General features: G+C 41.8%; 1 protein-coding gene across 5 annotated transcripts in view; it reads left to right on the top strand.

Moving 5' to 3' along the window:
* LOC135490699 (rho guanine nucleotide exchange factor 12-like) overlaps nt 1-18,196 on the top strand; it is a 110,053-nt gene that overhangs the window by 52,067 nt on the left and 39,790 nt on the right. For 3 of the 5 annotated variants that reach the window (XM_064776068.1, XM_064776070.1, XM_064776073.1), the window contains exons 3-5: nt 7,889-8,118; nt 14,447-14,511; nt 16,019-16,057. In XM_064776068.1, coding sequence (XP_064632138.1) covers nt 7,889-8,118; nt 14,447-14,511; nt 16,019-16,057 — 334 coding nt within the window. The remainder of the gene's footprint in view (nt 1-7,888; nt 8,119-14,446; nt 14,512-16,018; nt 16,058-18,196) is intronic. The other 2 variants (XM_064776069.1, XM_064776072.1) reach the window with 1 other exon arrangement.

Here is an 18,196-nt window from a genome sequence, read left to right on the forward strand (position 1 = left end):
GAGAGCATAGAACAGAAACCTTTTGTAACTTTATGCTGTACGAGATCTAAAAGCATCTCTGAACCCTTTGCTGACTTAACACAAGCAGTGAAAATAGCCCTTGTAATGAGCCATCGTGTAACCTTTGATCACTGGCAAAACATGCCTGTAACAGTGTCATCCGAGCTTATACAGAACCATTTTTCTGGCTTGAGCAATCTACCTTTAACCCACAACCCTCTGCAGACTCAGCATTCCATTTTTCACCATTTGTTGCCCTTATCACAGTACCTCTGTAAGGCATAGTCCTACTCGATTGATGTTATTCAACCTATTAACGTGTGTATCTACAGCAACTAATTGGTTGTTACTGTCACCAAATGATTTGAGAGAGTCAAAACACAATCCCAAGTAATACATCATGTCTACTCAAACAATTACATTGCTTAAACGACCTTAGTGATTGTAAGCGGCGTCAAGACAGATTAGGCCAAATTGGCTACGTGCTTAGAATGAGGCATCCTCGAAAATCCAGAATCAGTCGTATTCTCCTCCCCTGGCACACGTTACATAAGCTCGATTGGTCGATAGTGCCGAGTGGTTACAGGAAAATTCGTCCCCGGATAATTCGTCCCCGGAAAATTCGTCCCCGCAAATTCGTCCCCGGATAATTCGTCCCCAAGGAAAATTCCTCCCCGGAAAATTCGTCCCCGAGGATAATTCGTCCCCGAGGATAATTCGTCCCCGGAAAATTTGTCCCCGAGGATAATTCGTCCCTGGAAAGTTCGTCCCCGAGGATAATTCGAGCTTCAGGATGAGAATGAGGAGGTCTCCAGTAGAAATATTTCTCTGTCATTCCTCTCAAAGGGTTACGCCGTTCATGATTACTGTAGATGTCATCGATTTTGAAATAGAAACTAATTATATGTGATAGAAATCACGCCATTTTGTCATTCAGTCCTTTTATATGCAAACTTTTTTTCATAAAAGTGACGTGATCAATACAATAAAACTGAATCATCACCGCCTCATTAAAACTTTTATTCTCACATACATGTACACCTTATTATGAATTCGGGGGAAATCGGTGTGATTTCCTGTTAGACATACAGGAGCCATTTCGTGAAATACATTAACCACAACAGCGCAGAAAATTGCTGGTTGAATTCTCGTTTATAGATTTATGTACCTTAAAGTACAGTTCTGGAAAGACATGTCCTTTTCCCAGGATGCCCTGTCTTGACACTATATCAAGCCATGCCATGCACAGGTGGCGTTATCAGGTCCCTCACACCCCACATACCGCTGATAATAGACTACCATTACGAGGCAATCGACGAGAAGTGTGATATTTCAAATTCTGGGAAGAGATGTACTTTTCCAGGCATCAGAGCCATCCTAAATGCCACTGCCCCTGATTGTGCTGAGGACCAAAGCGGACATGGAATCATCATTTAATTCCATCATCTGTATTCAAGAGGCTGATGTGTTTAGTTGTCTGGTCCGAGTTTATGCATGCTTATTGGTCACAGATGAGATCCAGGGTATGAATTATAGATACCGAGGTTTCTGGACTGGAATGAAAGAGTGGCAAAGCGAGTGGCGATGATTGGGTTTTGGGACAGGATTCAGTGATGGAATTAAGCTGCTGTGCTTTTTAATGGAGGCGCCGGTTTTTCAAGATAAATGCTGAAGAGCCACGCGAAATCAAGTTTTTTTGTTCTTTATGGGACTGTCTGATGTCTAACGTGAATATGCCATCAGCAATCCGCTCACGCCCACTGTCATTACAGAGATAGTTTCAAAGTCTCCAAAAATTAGCTGTTTGTTTTGTGCGAACTATGGCTTTCTACTTCCATTTCGATGGGCATTCTTAGCTTCTTTTGTTCCATCGTCTACCCTTTGCAATTCCTGCGCTTGCTGGCGTCTACAAACTAGATTGCTCTTAGAATAACCAGGCTGGTTACTCTGAGGTTTGCGGACGACTGGCCAAAGAATACCACGTGCTCACGATGCACGTTCGACCTACCGTCCCAATCCTAATCTTGCCACCTGGCATCCGATCCGATCTTATTGCAGTACGGGAGCAGAATAATCACAATTTCGTGGCTTTTGGCTTTTAGTGTAACGATACGATAATCAGCTAGTCTAATCCTTAGGTTCCGAACATGACAGCGATCGATGAAAAGCTAATAGTCACATTGATTTGGGGCTTTATGACCACAAAGTTCACCACGAGGTCAATATATCCCAGTTTTAAACCTTCCAAGGACATGATAATGTGGAAGCAATTGGACATTGTCCTTGTTACCTTTCAATTGCCCAGCCTTAAAGAAAGCAATGGTTTCACCACAAACGTAACGACGTTGAACCGAACTTAAACACGATAATCAAAGTAGAGATCAAGAGCTGTTACGACCATTTACAAAACTAATCAGACATCATCAAAGGAATGAAGCATTCTAGCTTTCAAACTAAGATGATAGGTCATAGAGAACAAAATGAAGTTGATTAGTGCAACGGGTTGCCTTTGAGAGGCCCCTGAAGCTTTTCTCACGAATAAAGAATGGAGGGTGAAGATGATCAGAAATGTTGTAAATTGGAAACAAATTGGACAGATTGCCTGAAATTGAGGGAGAAATTAGTCTAGGACACAGTAAATACGATAAACATGGGTTCAGTTTGGGTCAGGTCACAACCAAATTGGTAGCCATGATTGAAATTTGATTTGATGTAATCTTGTTATAGTTATATGTTCCTGGTAAATATAGATTAGTAATCAATGAGATACGATGGTTCATGAGAGGACGGGCATGATGAAGGAGAATTCTATGCCAGAATGACACTCAAGGTATCGACAGCAGATCGATCAGGGTGATTCCTGACCTGCCCCGAAATGATACTGAGATTAGCAGCCACGTGACCGGATGAACAAGATCTGTATCGCCCTTCTGCGCATGACCTGGAAAGATCTGTCAGGTATCTTGGCCTCAGTGCCATGCGCTTCGATCTCAAGCCGAGCAACCAGCCATACACATTCGCTCGAACAAATCTCAACAAACAGCTACGTTTTTCCGATGTTATTAATTTGATAAAAGCAAGACACGAACAAAACATATCGTTTCGGGGTATATCATCAGATTGTAAGGGCAGAAACCCATACATCATCAAATTTCAATATATTTTAGGTCTAGACCGAGCGAAAAAGGTCGGATCAAGTGGAAGAACTCTGTCATTCGAGTGATATGCCCGCAAGATCTTCTTGACATTTCGTGACTTCAATCAACACCACGGAGATGTTATATGCAATGTTCATCAGAAAGTAATCTGTTCATTAGAAAACTTACATCAACAGTTCTTAGTATTCATATGCGGAGATTTAGCGAGACGGTTCTTGTAATCAAGCGGTTAGAATTTATCATCAACACGTCAAAGGTCAGCGCCAGCTCAGATTCCAACATTTAGTCAGTTTATCATTATTCTCGGTCACTTCAGTCAGCATTGGCGAATGGACAACTTCCCTTTCTCTTGTTGAAAAATGGACGTACAGCAATGATATGAGGTGGTTCACTGACCCGGCGCACTTCTGTGGTCCACTGATTCAGCGGCTTGTCACCTTCTTGAGCTTACGGTGAACATGACTTTGCTTCGAACCAATCAACAACCTAAATTACCACACTTAGGCGTGACTAGACCCCCCCCCCATCTCCTTGCTTTGTCCATTCTCGCCAAACCAACATGGCCAGACGAGAGTTTCTCTTTCAACTTTCCTTTACCTCTTACATGTCGATGCCCTTTCTCCCATTTCTTGTTAATGGGGATCTTACCCATGTTTTTTACCTGACCTTCTTTCGCTACTTCTTGAGGCTACATTATTGTCTATGTTTGCTGAACAATAGCTGTCATGTTTAACAAGAAGTGGCAGGGTTCTGACGATGAGTGCTATATGTTCCTGCGGCGAACAATATGACGGGAATGGCCATTAAGGAAGTTAAGAACCCTTTCTATCAATTTGCCCTTTCCTGCTACCGTCTTCAGTTAGTATTATCTTATAGGTATAAGCAATCAATCGCAAATGTCAACATTGCGATGTTCATCTCATCAAACCACCCACAAATGTAATCATCTTTATCAGCACGTGCTTAGTACTTTGGTGGATGAACTGTATTGGCAGTCAACTACACCCTGCAAGGAAAAAAACTTTCTCTATAATATACATTAGCGGATCAACCCTGGGTGAAGACACTGTTTACACTGTTTAAGATAATGTTGACTAAATATAAAACGAAGGAACCAAACATCATGGGTACGGTTTGACCGAAGTTGCCTGCTTTGGCCAATGAAGCCAAGGAAATCCGATATGCATGCAGTTGCTTACTCGAATGTCAACATCGATCATGGCCTTCGCATTTCTTTTCATACTTCCCGATCGAACGGAATAATCTCGAATATGGATTTCTGGATTATCCAGTCACACCAGCAGCAGACTATCATTTCGATCAAGACAATAAATCGATTACATGGCTAACTGCAACTTAATTGGAGAAGTACTTCACTGTTGCATTATGCAGCTCATAGCATCTCATCATCTATCATATTCTGTGTTATTTTTCACCCAACATTCGAACTAAAACACCTAGTGGCGAATGTCATTTGTACTTAAATGACGATGTCTGACGCTGCTGAACGAACTCGGATCCCAAACTATGTTTGAAAAACAGTTTCTATGTGAAGTTTATGTGCTATGATTCATGTGGTTATGTGTTTGTGTATTTTGCTTTGAATTGACCAATCCTGCTGTTATTCCTTTTTATCATCCTCTAACATACTCTACCATACTAAAGGGAGAAAGCAACATCATTTGATTGGTAAAATCAGAGCACGCGATGAAAAGCAACCGCATACATCTGTTAAAGGTCGCGGCGAAAATTGGGTCTCAGGAATTAGGTTCGTAGCCTGGTGGTTATCACTGCGTGCTACCACGCAATAAGGCCTTGGTTCGATCTTAGGGCAGATTTGTGTTCTGGATGAACCGGCGTGGGTCTAAGGAACAGATACTGGTAATATGATACTGTTACCTGTTCAAAGGTCTCTGAATAAAAAAAATATCAATAACAAACTACTTTGTACGTTGTGCTTGATGAAATGTAATGGATTGAGCTTGGTCAAAGGAACTTCATATCCGCATTATGATTCAATCTAATGTATAACGCCGGTGATGGAAAATCACGAAAAGATTCAGCGTCAGCTTAAAAAAGGTCCACTAATGCAACAGCGAATGTTGATATCTTCAAAGTCATCAGAAAGGACTCTAAATCAGACTATTCCCTGTATATGTCTTTTGCCCTGCAGTACCTATTCTAATGGCATCCCATTAGAGGATTTCGTCACCACTAAGTGAAGACGTCAGTGTGACTTAATGAGACAAAGGTATAGTTAAGCAATTGAGCACAAATGCAAGTATGGGCCAGCGGGCTGATTAGAAGATATCAATTTGGTGAGAGGAATGTAAATGGCAAGAAATGACTTGTTCATTTGTCAGACAAAGCTTCAGTTCCAATGGAGCCTAGCTAAGTTTTGTCATGTTCGCTGCAGGCCACCTCAATATTATAGTTACTTAGTCAACGCAGCTAGTTTGTATTCTCAGCATATTTTTTACTCTGAACTGCAATCTTCAGAGAAAAATATTCATCATGAGAGATGACCTTATGAATCTATTCAAAAACTCATTTCCGTTTGGGGAAATCATTCTGTCACCTAGCCAACGCAGCCATCAGGTATTCCAACGCATAGGACCACTCACCTGCTCGATATATAACTCGTCTATCCAACATAATGATGATGGCATCTTTTTCTTCTTGCCACAGCCACAATACGATTGTTATCCCTTAAAGCAATCGTTTGTGTTGATATGTGATTCCGGGAAGATACAATCTGTCTGATGTATTGCACACACACACAATGGCGTGCAATGTACAGACAATACAATGTACAGCCAATACACTGTACTGACAATACAGTGTGCTGACAAAACACTGTACATAACATGCCGGGTCATTTGGCTCCAATTGAATATCAAACGCGTCTGTCTCAAAGAGCACAACCACATTTGAGTTGAAAAAAGTTGTTGTGACGTTATCTCGTGATAGAGAATGGATGTTCTAAGCTCCCCATTGGCGCTTCCTCTGCTTCCAGTGACTGCATGATTGTTTATAAGAAACGGGGAGATTTTTTAAATCGTGTGATCAACGATTAGATTTACATTCACATCATTTGGGTAAGAAATTCGTGTGATGCTGCAGATGCTTAGAGATTCTCAACCGGAACCTTGACGGTTTTGTAAAATCGCCAAAATTGTCATAGCAAACCGTTTTATGTGGAAAAAAGCTTCACTTTTGTTGATTAACTCAGACATTCTTTGTAAATTTAAACTTACCGTTGCATGAATTCATTCTGTTAAGACAGCAAAAACAGTTAATATAGCTCTCAAACACTTAGAAGTAAACGTTTTTTGCTTGTCTACCCTTTCTGACGACGTCTCATTATTGAAATCTGCGCACTTACCAGCCCCCTTTGCACTTTTACTGCTGACAGGCACTACATGTTCAGTTAATGGATATTGAGGATCACAGAGGATGTTTCTTGCTTCTCTTCTTCTGTTGATCGTTATTTCTTTAATCGGCTGAACATGAGCATTTAACAGAAGAGAAAACAATATTAAGGCACCGATACTCGCTCAGTCGATTCTCCGTTGATTGGCGGAGCCAGATATGTCCGTGTTACCCTTCTTTCTGTGCGGAACACCGGTAAAACGAGTTGGCAGTTTGCTCTGTGTATTCCCGCATTACATGCGAATAGTTAGAGATGGTGGACACCCAAAGACCCTTCTATGGCAATTGTTTCAATCAGAAGGCTATAGTTAGTTACTCGTCAATCATTGCCCTCAGTGACCACACCAGGTTCTAAGGTAGCAATTTCACTGGAAAAGTCTATCTGGTTTCTTCTTGATAGAGACATATACAACCTTGGGCTACACCTATTACCGGTAATGATCTAGCTACCTATTCCTACTAGGAATTCCCTTTGTGATATATCGTAGCAAGTCAATTGACCAAGGGTCTGGACCATTCGGTAACCTTAGGACTGTTGGCAATAGAATATTCATTCTATTGCTACTGTCAATTGTCTGTTTACGGAATATTTTGGGGTGATGAGGAATTTGTCCTGGTCATCATCCTAATTGTTCGTGAAAGTTCTTGTCACATGTTTCTTGGCCCGACCGGTATCTCGTATTTGCATTCAAATGTGATTTCATCATGCATGCCGTAATCAGATAATGCCAGTAAGTTGTCTCCGATTACCTGGTGATAGTTGACAGTTTCCAACGGATTGGTCGGAGATCCAGCCATTCGCGTGGGCGAAGAGTCCTGATTGCTCACCTCTATCAGTTCATTATTCATTGGGGTTCAAGTGGGATGGAACAGTCTACGGTCGGCGCTATCGTCTACCCGGTAGTTTATCAGGCTTTGCAAGCGGCGTATGAGGAGTTTATCATGCGGGAATGGTCTATAACTAGTGACTCCTCGTTCAGCAATGTTTGAAGAATATGTAGCCATATCATATAAAAATAGACCAAGAAGAATACTTCCTCTTGCATCGTATCTTGTCTGTTTCGATGCATTGTAAGTTCCTTGATTTCGTTGACTCAGCTAATAGCTCGTGGAACTGTGCATCGATTTGTCGAAAAGTGTTATGGACTACCAAAAAGTAGCTATGTACAATTCAGAATCGCTGTTGCTCTACTTGACCAATAAGGCCGATGTTTGAGAGAAAATGGCAATTCACGTGAAATACGTTTATGGGTGACCTTTCAAACCAAGGCTTAGCATACTTCTATCTATCTTTGCAGCCAAAACCAAAAAAGACGAAGTACGGAAAGTTCACCGCCCGACAGTCCCCCGAGCAGGCGAAGAAGTCGGAATAGCCGGTTAAAGCTCCGCCATCACAACTCTGACCCCACCGCGGAGTTCCTTGGTGTGGAGGACGAGTTCACCGGCCATGAGGTGCTCTCGTCTCCCAGGGTGTCGCCGGTGCCTTGGATGAACGTACCCGAGCTCATCATCACACAGACACAAGACAGTAAGTAGATGTCCTTTCAGATTTGTGAAAAGGCAAATATGGTTGATACGGCAAATAGCCATATGCATATTGCTATCACGTATCACGTCCTTTCCATTTTGTCAGAAACTGGCAACTGGCAACTGTTGCTGTTTTATTTTTGATCAGATCTCATAGTATTAAACGTCAGAAGCAACTCTTTGCTCCGTGGGGACGGTATGCTGCTCGGCGCGCGGAGATCTCTAGCCATGCCATCTGTAAGCTGGTTAAAGAACTGAAGCTTTCTCCAGTAACCCTGGTAACCAGTTGGTAAGGTGATGGAAATAAGTTCGTTAGAGATGGTTTCAGGCAATGAGTCTAGGTGGAGATGAAGTATCGTTGGCAGAGTGTCCCTGGTCGCCACTACTAGAATAATTACGTGCTCTGCTACCATGTAAGGAAGCTGCTGCGAGACTGTTTGACAGTTCCATTCGTCATCTCAAAGAGGGGGGCTTACCACGGACACCAAGAGGTCTGATCCTTGATCGAATGTCTTAGAGATTCTTCCCCTAAGTTGAAATGAAGTGAATTGAAAATACAGGGCTCCCTTCCCCTTCGTTCCCCTCAGCCCTCACTCTATCTCTACATGCACTGGAGGTCTCCTGCAGCCTGAGTTATTTACTTATCCATTATGAGGGCCAGCCATTTGATAGCCGGTCACATGATTTGGTGATAACTTGTGGTTGGATGAGCTGCCCTGTCTCCACGAACAACTCAAGAGGCTCTTAATCTACAAGGGAACCAGTACAGTGTATGATGTTGTACTGCATTGTCAACAAAACTGTCTGAACAACTGGTTTTACTTTATGACCTAATTACCCAAATTAGTTATCCTAATCTCGATCAATTATACTACGAGTGATTAGCCTTGATGTATTGGTACCATCCCACTCTGCAGGCAATTATCAACCTTGAGTTAAGTGGTGGTTTCGGAATACATCACACTGACGATGGACTTGAAAGCACTCGGATATCTGGCAATTGCCTTCCCCGCACATGTCTCTTCAATAATGCAGTCGAAAACAAATATGGATCATAACACAATTTGCTGCAGAGACTCATTGTACTGTTGACGCTTTAGAGAATTTGAGATTGGGATACCCATTGTCTGTGTCGTCTGCTTTTCGATGGTGATGAATTGCTTTACCTGTTGTCAGAATGCAATGAAACAGTCCGTCTTAGATGTGTGGATGCCAAGGAACCAATAGACACAGCTATATGGTATCCACCAGAAAAAAACATAACCTCGAACTCGTTCGCCTACTCAGATCAAACTCTGAACTTTTCTGAAACAGTTTGTCCAAAAGGTCTCCGTTGTCTAGTCCTCTCCCACTGGCCAAGCAGTCCCGTCCAACTCGGCTTGAAATTGGCACAGAGGGGAAACTAGGACCCGTATTCCTGCATTCGTACTGTCAAATGAAAACGAATTGGCTGCAATGTCTATTATCCTTTTGTAGAAGTCATCTGATCTGCAATAAGTCTTAATATCTTCTACGCCGACCATGGTACCGATAGCTTATCAATGAGTCAATAAAAATGTTTGATAACCGTGTTAGCCTGTCTAAATGACACGACTTCATAAATGTTTATAGCCAATGAATAAACCAACTGTTTACATAATTGTCAACGTCCAGCGCAATGCTTCATCTTTGACATTTGTGTAATTCATTAAGTGACGGCTTCCTCTCCCACGGTCTCCCGATAGAACTGCAAACAGCAAATAGACCAGACTCATTCATGGTGCAGGTAAACACCTCTCAAACAGCAAATAGACCAGACTCATTCATGGTGCAGGTAAACACCTCTCAGACATGGATGGGGGGGAGTCGTGTCTACTTCTTTGGAATGTCGTGACTGTTGTACTTCTTCTCTTTCTCTTTGTTGCCATATCTTCTTGAGAAGGCCATGGCTTCTGTTCTTTGAAAGGCTAAGGCTTCTTTTCATTTCGTTAAGAGACCATCCGTTTTCTTCTTTTTCGCAAGGTAAAAACCGCTGCCAGTAGGACGTGGAGAGTGATCTTTGATCTTTACAGTTTTTTGGGGAGGTAGTGTCTTCTTCTGTTTCACGACATCTCCGCATTAATTTAGCTGCCATCTCTTCTTCTTTGGAAGGTAATGGCTTTTCTGCTTTCGTTTAGTTGCCATCTCTTCGCCTTTAGAAGGCCACGATCTCTTCTCCTTCCTGTAAAGGCCATATTAAGTCAGTATCACTTAGATAAGTAAACCAATCTGATTTTTTCCAGTCTGCAGCTTGCTCCTATTGCTCAGAGTTTTGCACAATCTCAGGCTGATACATGCCTTCTTGGAGGACTGATCTGCTAAAATATCCTGGATGAAAACTCGCCACTTAGTTCTGGTTACTAAGAAGCTGAGCTTAGTGTAGATGAACCAATACAATAGGCGATTATCTTGACGTCATTGGTCAGTCCATGATGACTAGTATCAATGGTAGCTGGCATTTGTTCCGGTGGACATAAGGAGTTAACACCCCTGAGTGGGTTTCCCCGACTTGGGAGCACGTAAACATCATTAGGGTGCTTACCTTCCAAGAAGGCTTGCAGTGGCTATGGGAGATGTGCGTCATTGGGTTACAATCTGATGTAACATCGTATCAAATCTGTGCTTGTAAAGGGAGATCCCGTGTGGATGGTGTCAAGACAACAAGAACAAAAAAACATCACCGACCACCCCCATGTTTATTGGTTGATGTAGAATCATGTGTCAGTTCTTCTTTGTCTTGTCTCCGTACCGGTGGTTCCAAGTGTGGTGAACAAACCGCGGACTAACAAACCAATTGGATAGCTACATTTGGCACAACATCACTGATCGGCTCAGCGAGATATGAAAATGTGTTTATTTCCGCGTGGTAAGTTAATCATTTAGGGACCCCGCCGCCTTACTCTCCTACGCTTTCTGACCGGCCATCTTGAGATTGTGGGATGACGTTCAAGCGCTTGATGTAGCTGATGCCTATTTTCGTCGTCCTCTCTTCCTCTCTCTACTCATCCTCCTCCTCAAAACGGTTGACAAATCGAATTCAACTTTTTCGAGATCAACAATATCCTGCATGTCTCAATATCCTCTACATTCACCGAAGCTTTCCAAGGCGAAGCGTCTATTCATATATTTCGAGTCGTACTATTAGCCAGTCAGAAGAACCCAATCCTGTTTGTCTGCTGTTGTCTTCAGCATCTAACCTATCGGAAATGTCATCAGAACCTAAGCTTTCACACACAGGATTACAAGCCTACTCGGACCATCGTCATCGTCATATGTTCATTTCGGCAAACATGGCCAATGGAATGCAACTATACCAACTGCAATGAATGTTGGATGGGTGGATATTGTTGTTATTTGTGATATCATGCTCTGCACATTTTATTGTTATTCTTAGTTGTCTTCGCACCTTTGATGAACGTAAGGCTTAGTCATAAATCTTCACGCTCTTCGACTGGAGGCTTCTCTGCAGCTTTTTCCCCACGTCAGGCCAAACTGTTTTCCTAAGCACCGCATGAACGTCTATGACGTTCCATGATGTAGGCACTACATTGCGTGAAACCACGTTACATAACCATACCATTATGAATCTGAGTGCTAATTCCCTCCAGCTCATAAACCGGTTGGAGTATAGTGGAATGCTTAATAATCATATTGCCTTCGCCGTAATTTATTGATCTTATAGGTTTCTAATGGCTCTTAACCGTTCATCTGAGTATGATATCTCGGCATCGATTCCATGTTCGATTGGTCAGACTAGCTTGCACCATCGGGTGGATTTTCAATGCAAATACACACAAAATGACAGCTAACTTAGAGTGAGATACAGCCCTGTCTGGATTACGTCGACTGTGAAAATTACCAACATTAGATGATGATTAAGGCTTGCTTGTTTGATTTGGGGGAGTCTTGAAGTAAACATGGTTCTCAGAATCTCTGTGTTCACCGATTCTTCCTCTCATTCCAATCATCGTCGTTATAAGAGTTGAACGAATTTCCTTTTAACTCTTATCAAAGTTTGATGATCGTTTATGCCTATAAATGTCGTCAAACGGTTTCTGTGGTTCTGGAGTTGCTTCTAAAGGACTACTTGCTTAATAACATCAGTCAAAACAATGTGATTACCACTTTTAGGGCAGCCCGATTGATAAAGTTTCTGGGGTGATAATCTTCGATGAGAGAGCTGTTTCGAAAAACTCAAGGATTCCAGTATTCAGAATAAGGCCTTGTATCCCCTTTCTGCTCTTACGGCTTCATGCTTTTTGGATATCCAAACTGGATTCACGTGTATTTGGCAATGTTATTCTTGATCAGTACGGATACCAACTCTTCTGTAGAAGATGTTGAAGATGGTAAGGGTTTATTCCTCCTGTCGTTTGGCCAATAAGAACCCCATATATTCCAGCTTCACCGGTCCATTCTTCACAAGTTAACCAATCACTGAGTCCGGCCAGTTTACTTGTGGCGAATTAAGGTCAAGGTTATTAAACAACACAGTTTGCACTCGTATGGAAGGTTTGATTTTTACCCCTGGACGATTTTTTATCACGTGGCTTCAAATTTGTTGCCATTCTCCGGAACACTCTTTATTATCTTGATGTACTTTTATCAAATGACTTGTTATGAAATCATAAACTTTCAGAGAAAAACATACTATAAATTAAAGTAGACTGAATGACTGAGAATGATACCTAAGGGAGTTAACATTAAACAGAGACACCATACGACAATCCATGGTTTCCGGTTTCTAATTGGTTAAAATTATGGCTTTTTGATTCGTTGATTAATTAAACCAATCAAAACCCACTATTGCATGCGTAACCTGATGCTGATACCCTTGGGTGATTGTGAGAAATGTTTACAATTTATTGCATGTTTCCCTGAAAACGGTATAATAAATCTTGATTTCATAACTCGATACGTCTGGGAGGGGATAAATTCCTTCAGTAATATGTTAGTCACGCTTACGAAAACTGTATGATTTTGCACAGCATCTGTACAACGCAAACAACGGAGCTTCATCTCGGGTCAGTTACAAACTTACTCCCTATTTGTAAGGATGTTTAAAAGAGCCAGTATTCATTTTACTATTTGTTTTCCGTTGGCGGATATGTCGCTGAAGGAACCAAGTCAGTGCAGTAAGTCTCATCATTTGCTTCTTCCTTTGAGTTTTCAAAGGTTTTTTAGGATGCGTTCTTCATTGAACCAGTAAAAGGGTTGAGGAGGGATACGAGATTGCAGTCGTGGTTCAAGTCCAGTTGAAACCATGTCTAATGTCGGCACCACTAGTTGTCCGAAGATAACAGCATACCATACCTGCCTCTTCAGTTAGCAAACGGCCAACATTCATCGATTGATGCCCTACTACACAATAATCGGGGACACTCCTTCCCATCTCGGTGATTTAATTTCCTGACTAATGGGCTGATGGCAGCAACGATTTGAAATCACAATGGCTATCGTGCTCTCGCGCGTCAATTCGTTTCCCCCTCTTTTGACTATCAGGTTCAAGATCGGAGATTGATAGATGAGCGAAATGGTTGCGTGTCGCGTTAATCCAGGTACTTCGTGTCATACCAAGTCTTGTGTTGATTTGTCTCCGGAGATGTATCGTTTCAACAGAAGTGATGCAACCAGTCCGACTGGCGTTGAATTGATACATTTCAGCGATTGTGTAAAGAACCCCTATCCCTTTTTACTTTCCAAGCTTTCAGGGCAGTGATTAGAAACCTGTACATTTGCAGTTAGCAAAAGCTGTTTCGTTAGTCATAAGATAATTGGCCATATTCTTGAATTCTCGGCTGAGGCGTGAATCTGGTGAAGCTTCTTTTTAAACCACAGTCGTCGTCTTCTGTAATCGTGCAAGCTGTTTTTTTGCTTTCGTGGTCACTAGAATGTCGAATGTCAATTCCATTGAGCTATGGAACGAATGGTTAGGAACGTAAATAATCCTTGTTGCGAATACAGCTCTGCTAGTTTCGTCAATATTTATGGCCTTATCTGGACTAACTGCTCATCATGCTTTCCAAGGATGTTCATCTTCATTCATGATATGATCCATGGAGATTGCCCTGTGTTATTGCGAATGTATTGTTGTAGATGAATTGCTCATTTGGAGTCCAGTCACTGACGGATAGGATTAACTAAATTTTATTTATGTGTCCTTGACCAATGTGATTACTCCCTGTACCATCGAATATCATTACAATAGCTTTTCTCGTGACCGCTTGTCTAACATGAGTAGCCAATCAAGTTTGTAACTCACCATGCCTAATCAACACAGCTGAATACCCATCTCCCTCCTGTTCTTCCAGATCAAAGAAAGCGGACATCAGCCGTCACAGGAAGCGAGCAGAATCTGCTACGAGTCCCAAGACAGGTAAGTCCATTCGATCTACAGTCAGGCAGGTGCCGTCATTTGAAGTACTCCATATCCATTTCATGCAAAATGCTCCTTTTACCAATTTACAATATTTTACACCAACCATACCATGGTATGTTATAAATGGAGGCATTTCCGGCCAACCAATATGGTTTCACCAAATGATGCCTGACAAAGTTCAGGGAAGCGGTTGAGAAAAAACCTTTCAACACTTCTGTTACTTCTGTAACGTGTGCTACTGAGAAGTACTTCCCATCGTTGCTTTACCTTTTTTATGCCAACATGTATTGCCATCTGAATTATTCAGCGACGAATTCCCGTCTCCTAACATAATGTAACATTAAAAAAGCATCACCGTTATCCTACAGCTTCCTCTGGCGTTTAATGATCAAGTAATCCGGCCGGATATTAAACAGTCACATTCATTGTTGGCTCATGCATGTCATATGTGGGGTAGAATCAGACACGTTTGGCCCGACCTGTCCAAGAGCGTCCTCCACGACACCGGTTATGAGTTTCTTCCCCGCTGATTTTTATTGTTCCACATTTATGTTTTGACGTATGGTAATATTGCGCAATATTTGGAGTTTGGCCGAAAGCTTCTGGCCACGGCTGAGTATAAAATGGTATTTGACTACCTTCAATAATGTCTAGGTGCATACGTGTAGGAATTTTATATCCATTGTGTCCATCACTTGCTGTTACCTTAAAAAACATCTTCCATCTACTCTTAGTAGTGACGTATGTCTCCTTGAGCCTGACCGGCGTCAATATTGTTGACAGAAAACGAAACCCATTAATTGCTTTCTGGTTTCTTTGGTTTTCAATCCTTCTACGGATTCCCCTGCATCCAAACAATGATTTGGTGACTTTGCCAAAATTGCCCAGTTAACCATTTTTCAAATACGGATCAATAGTTCCATCACCCGCGGCTCCATCTTCATCAGTAAATAGACCCAAGCAAATCCCGTACCACAAGATGGACAGGGCTCGCGTAATCAGAGTCTCGAAGAACAGATCTTTCTTCGACAGGAGGCTCAGTTTCGCTAACCAGACGCATTACTGGTCATATTCGATGACAGAAGCTGTTGTCTGTTGTAATCTGTCTTGAAGGCGTCAGAAAGATGCTTTATCGGTTTTTTCAGTCGTGAGAGCCATTGTTTAAAAACACCGATTAAAACTTTCAGCAGAGATTCTGCAAGACAAAATCTTTAAGAAGCTGACACTACAATGTAGATGCACTTGGTGTAGGTCTTCTCTGGTGGGATCTATGAACAGTTATGAACTTCTTGGGGATTGGAGTAAGACCAGGGTCCCCTATCACGTCAGTCCACACAACTAGATGCCACACAGACTCTCATCACGGGTCTATAATATTCTTTTGAGAGCCAATATCGGCAGTAGTCGTCCTGTCCATCCATTATTGTCCATGGAGTAAGATTCAGTCATATCAGTCAACACTCGATCCTGTACTCCGCATTCACATCGTATTTCTTCTTTAAAGCGTAAACGAAACAAGGAGAAAACTAACAGTAAGAAACAGGTCAGTTTTTACCCCGTCGAGGTTCCACACAGCTTGTTAGATGGATTGAGTGGACTAACATGGCTGTTACCTCACTAACACTAACGCAAGTTCATTTTTTAGCAAGACATGTTTGACAACTCGGATGCAGAGTTTGGATGTGACTAAAACAACACCCCTGTTACTGTGAAATGGTGCACTGCTACCACATGTATTTATGCTTCTAACATTGTGTAGTGTGTAGATATTTTTTCGATCACATTAGCGTAACAGTTGCCTAATTCTAAAACACCTTAAGTTTGATATATTTCAGCATAATCCACCAATCTGCGATTGACACACTTTAGCCCAAAGTTTGGGTTGTCTCAACACTACCTCTGTGGTCAAAACGAGGCTCATAATCCATTATGAAAATGAACCATTGTTACTAAGGTGTTTTAGAATTGTTTAACCAGCCCTCTGCAAAGCCGAACGTGTCCCCATAACCTTTGTATGCCCTCTCCATCTTCATCAAGTAAAACCAAGATCCTTCTTTGACTGGTTTATGGTCAAGCCAGAAGGTTGTACATTGTACGTAACTAATGTAAACGCATAGATAGTGATAAGAGATTTAAGATTGTAAGTTGATTTCAGAGAGTTGATAGTGAATTTAATTTGAAAAGGATTATCCTTTGTTATGAGTGGGACTAATAGAATTGTATGCTGCACCCCAGGGATACATGTACTTCAATGCTTTTGTGGGATCGTGTGCTTGTTGATTCAGTCTGTGGCGTGGTACAGAAATGTGATCTTTTATTGTGGTGCTTGTTTGAAGTCTATATGGGTGTTGTAGTGTAAGGTGTGTATGAATGAGACATGTTGTACAGCGTGATTACGCTCGATACAAACCTTCTGTTGATTTCGAGGTGTCTGTCTTTGAAGTCAACATTCTGTGACAAAGTGCGTCTAAGACAATTGTACCTCAGGATCAAGAACTGACAGAAACACCAAACTAAATAAGGGAGTGATTTATTCACACTTGTTACATGCAATAATAAAGATGATAACAAAATGTACGACAAGGCGTGTATAGCAATGAGCTGGTGCACGAAGAGTTCATCCGAAATGTCGAAAGCATGCCGTCTAGGTCCGCCACGATCCCATAAAGACCCACAGGCCTAGATGGAACCACGCTACGCCAGGAAACATGCTATCCAACAAATCGGCACAAACCTCAGCAAAACATGCTAAACGCTAGGATATAAGCGGAGCACACTAAACAGTACAGGCGTTCCTGAGATCAGAAGCACAACTTGCCCGGTTCGAAGTGACCAACGAAGTGATCTAACACATACAAAGTTCAACGCACCCAGTTTATGTAACAGTTTTGAATACAATGCACAGAAAGTCAGCCGAGTCTGAATGAATGAAAAGAAAGTACAGCCCACTGAATTCCGCTATTGAATAAGCTTAATCCACTCGGAGTCTTTCAATGATCAACAATTACGTTCTTGACAGCCATTGGTCAACTGTAGAATTAAGCTGAACAATGACAATACAATGAGCCCACACAATACTACAAAACAGACCCCTTTATAATAGGTAATATACAGGGTGTCCTAATAAAAAGGCAGGGGCACTTCACACATCCTTAATCGCGGGTCAGGAAAACAGAATTGCTGTTATACACAATGTCGTAGTGGTTACCATGTCTGCTGAAACTCTTAAGTAGTATATGTATGTCTGTCTACACAACGGCTCTGTTAATTTATATTCAATAGGTATTTATGCAATTGGGGAAATTTCAATGAACAGCGTAGGTCTTTAAGACTTTAGTCTTGTCATGACCGTTGAGACGCGATAAATCTGGCGATGTTGGGCCTGATGAAACATTTATTGTCGCAAATAGAGCACTAACCATCTTGATACCCCGCATCAAAATTCATGTATGCGCTTAACAATCATTAATCTGTCGTCTGTTGTTTACAAATCAGCGTTAATAACAAACAAGAAAAACCGCTGGCGCCATATGGGATACAGCCTTCCATAAAGCATGAGGCACATTCATCAAGTACCATCATCATAATCAGTGCCTACTTAACCGTATATATATATCCCCCTTTTCGGAAGCAAGCAGCCGCTGTATCGCCACCCTCATAAAATTCATGCCTAAGTCATTTT

Source organism: Lineus longissimus, chromosome 7 (assembly GCF_910592395.1).
Source record: "Lineus longissimus chromosome 7, tnLinLong1.2, whole genome shotgun sequence".
Taxonomy (NCBI): domain Eukaryota; kingdom Metazoa; phylum Nemertea; class Pilidiophora; order Heteronemertea; family Lineidae; genus Lineus; species Lineus longissimus.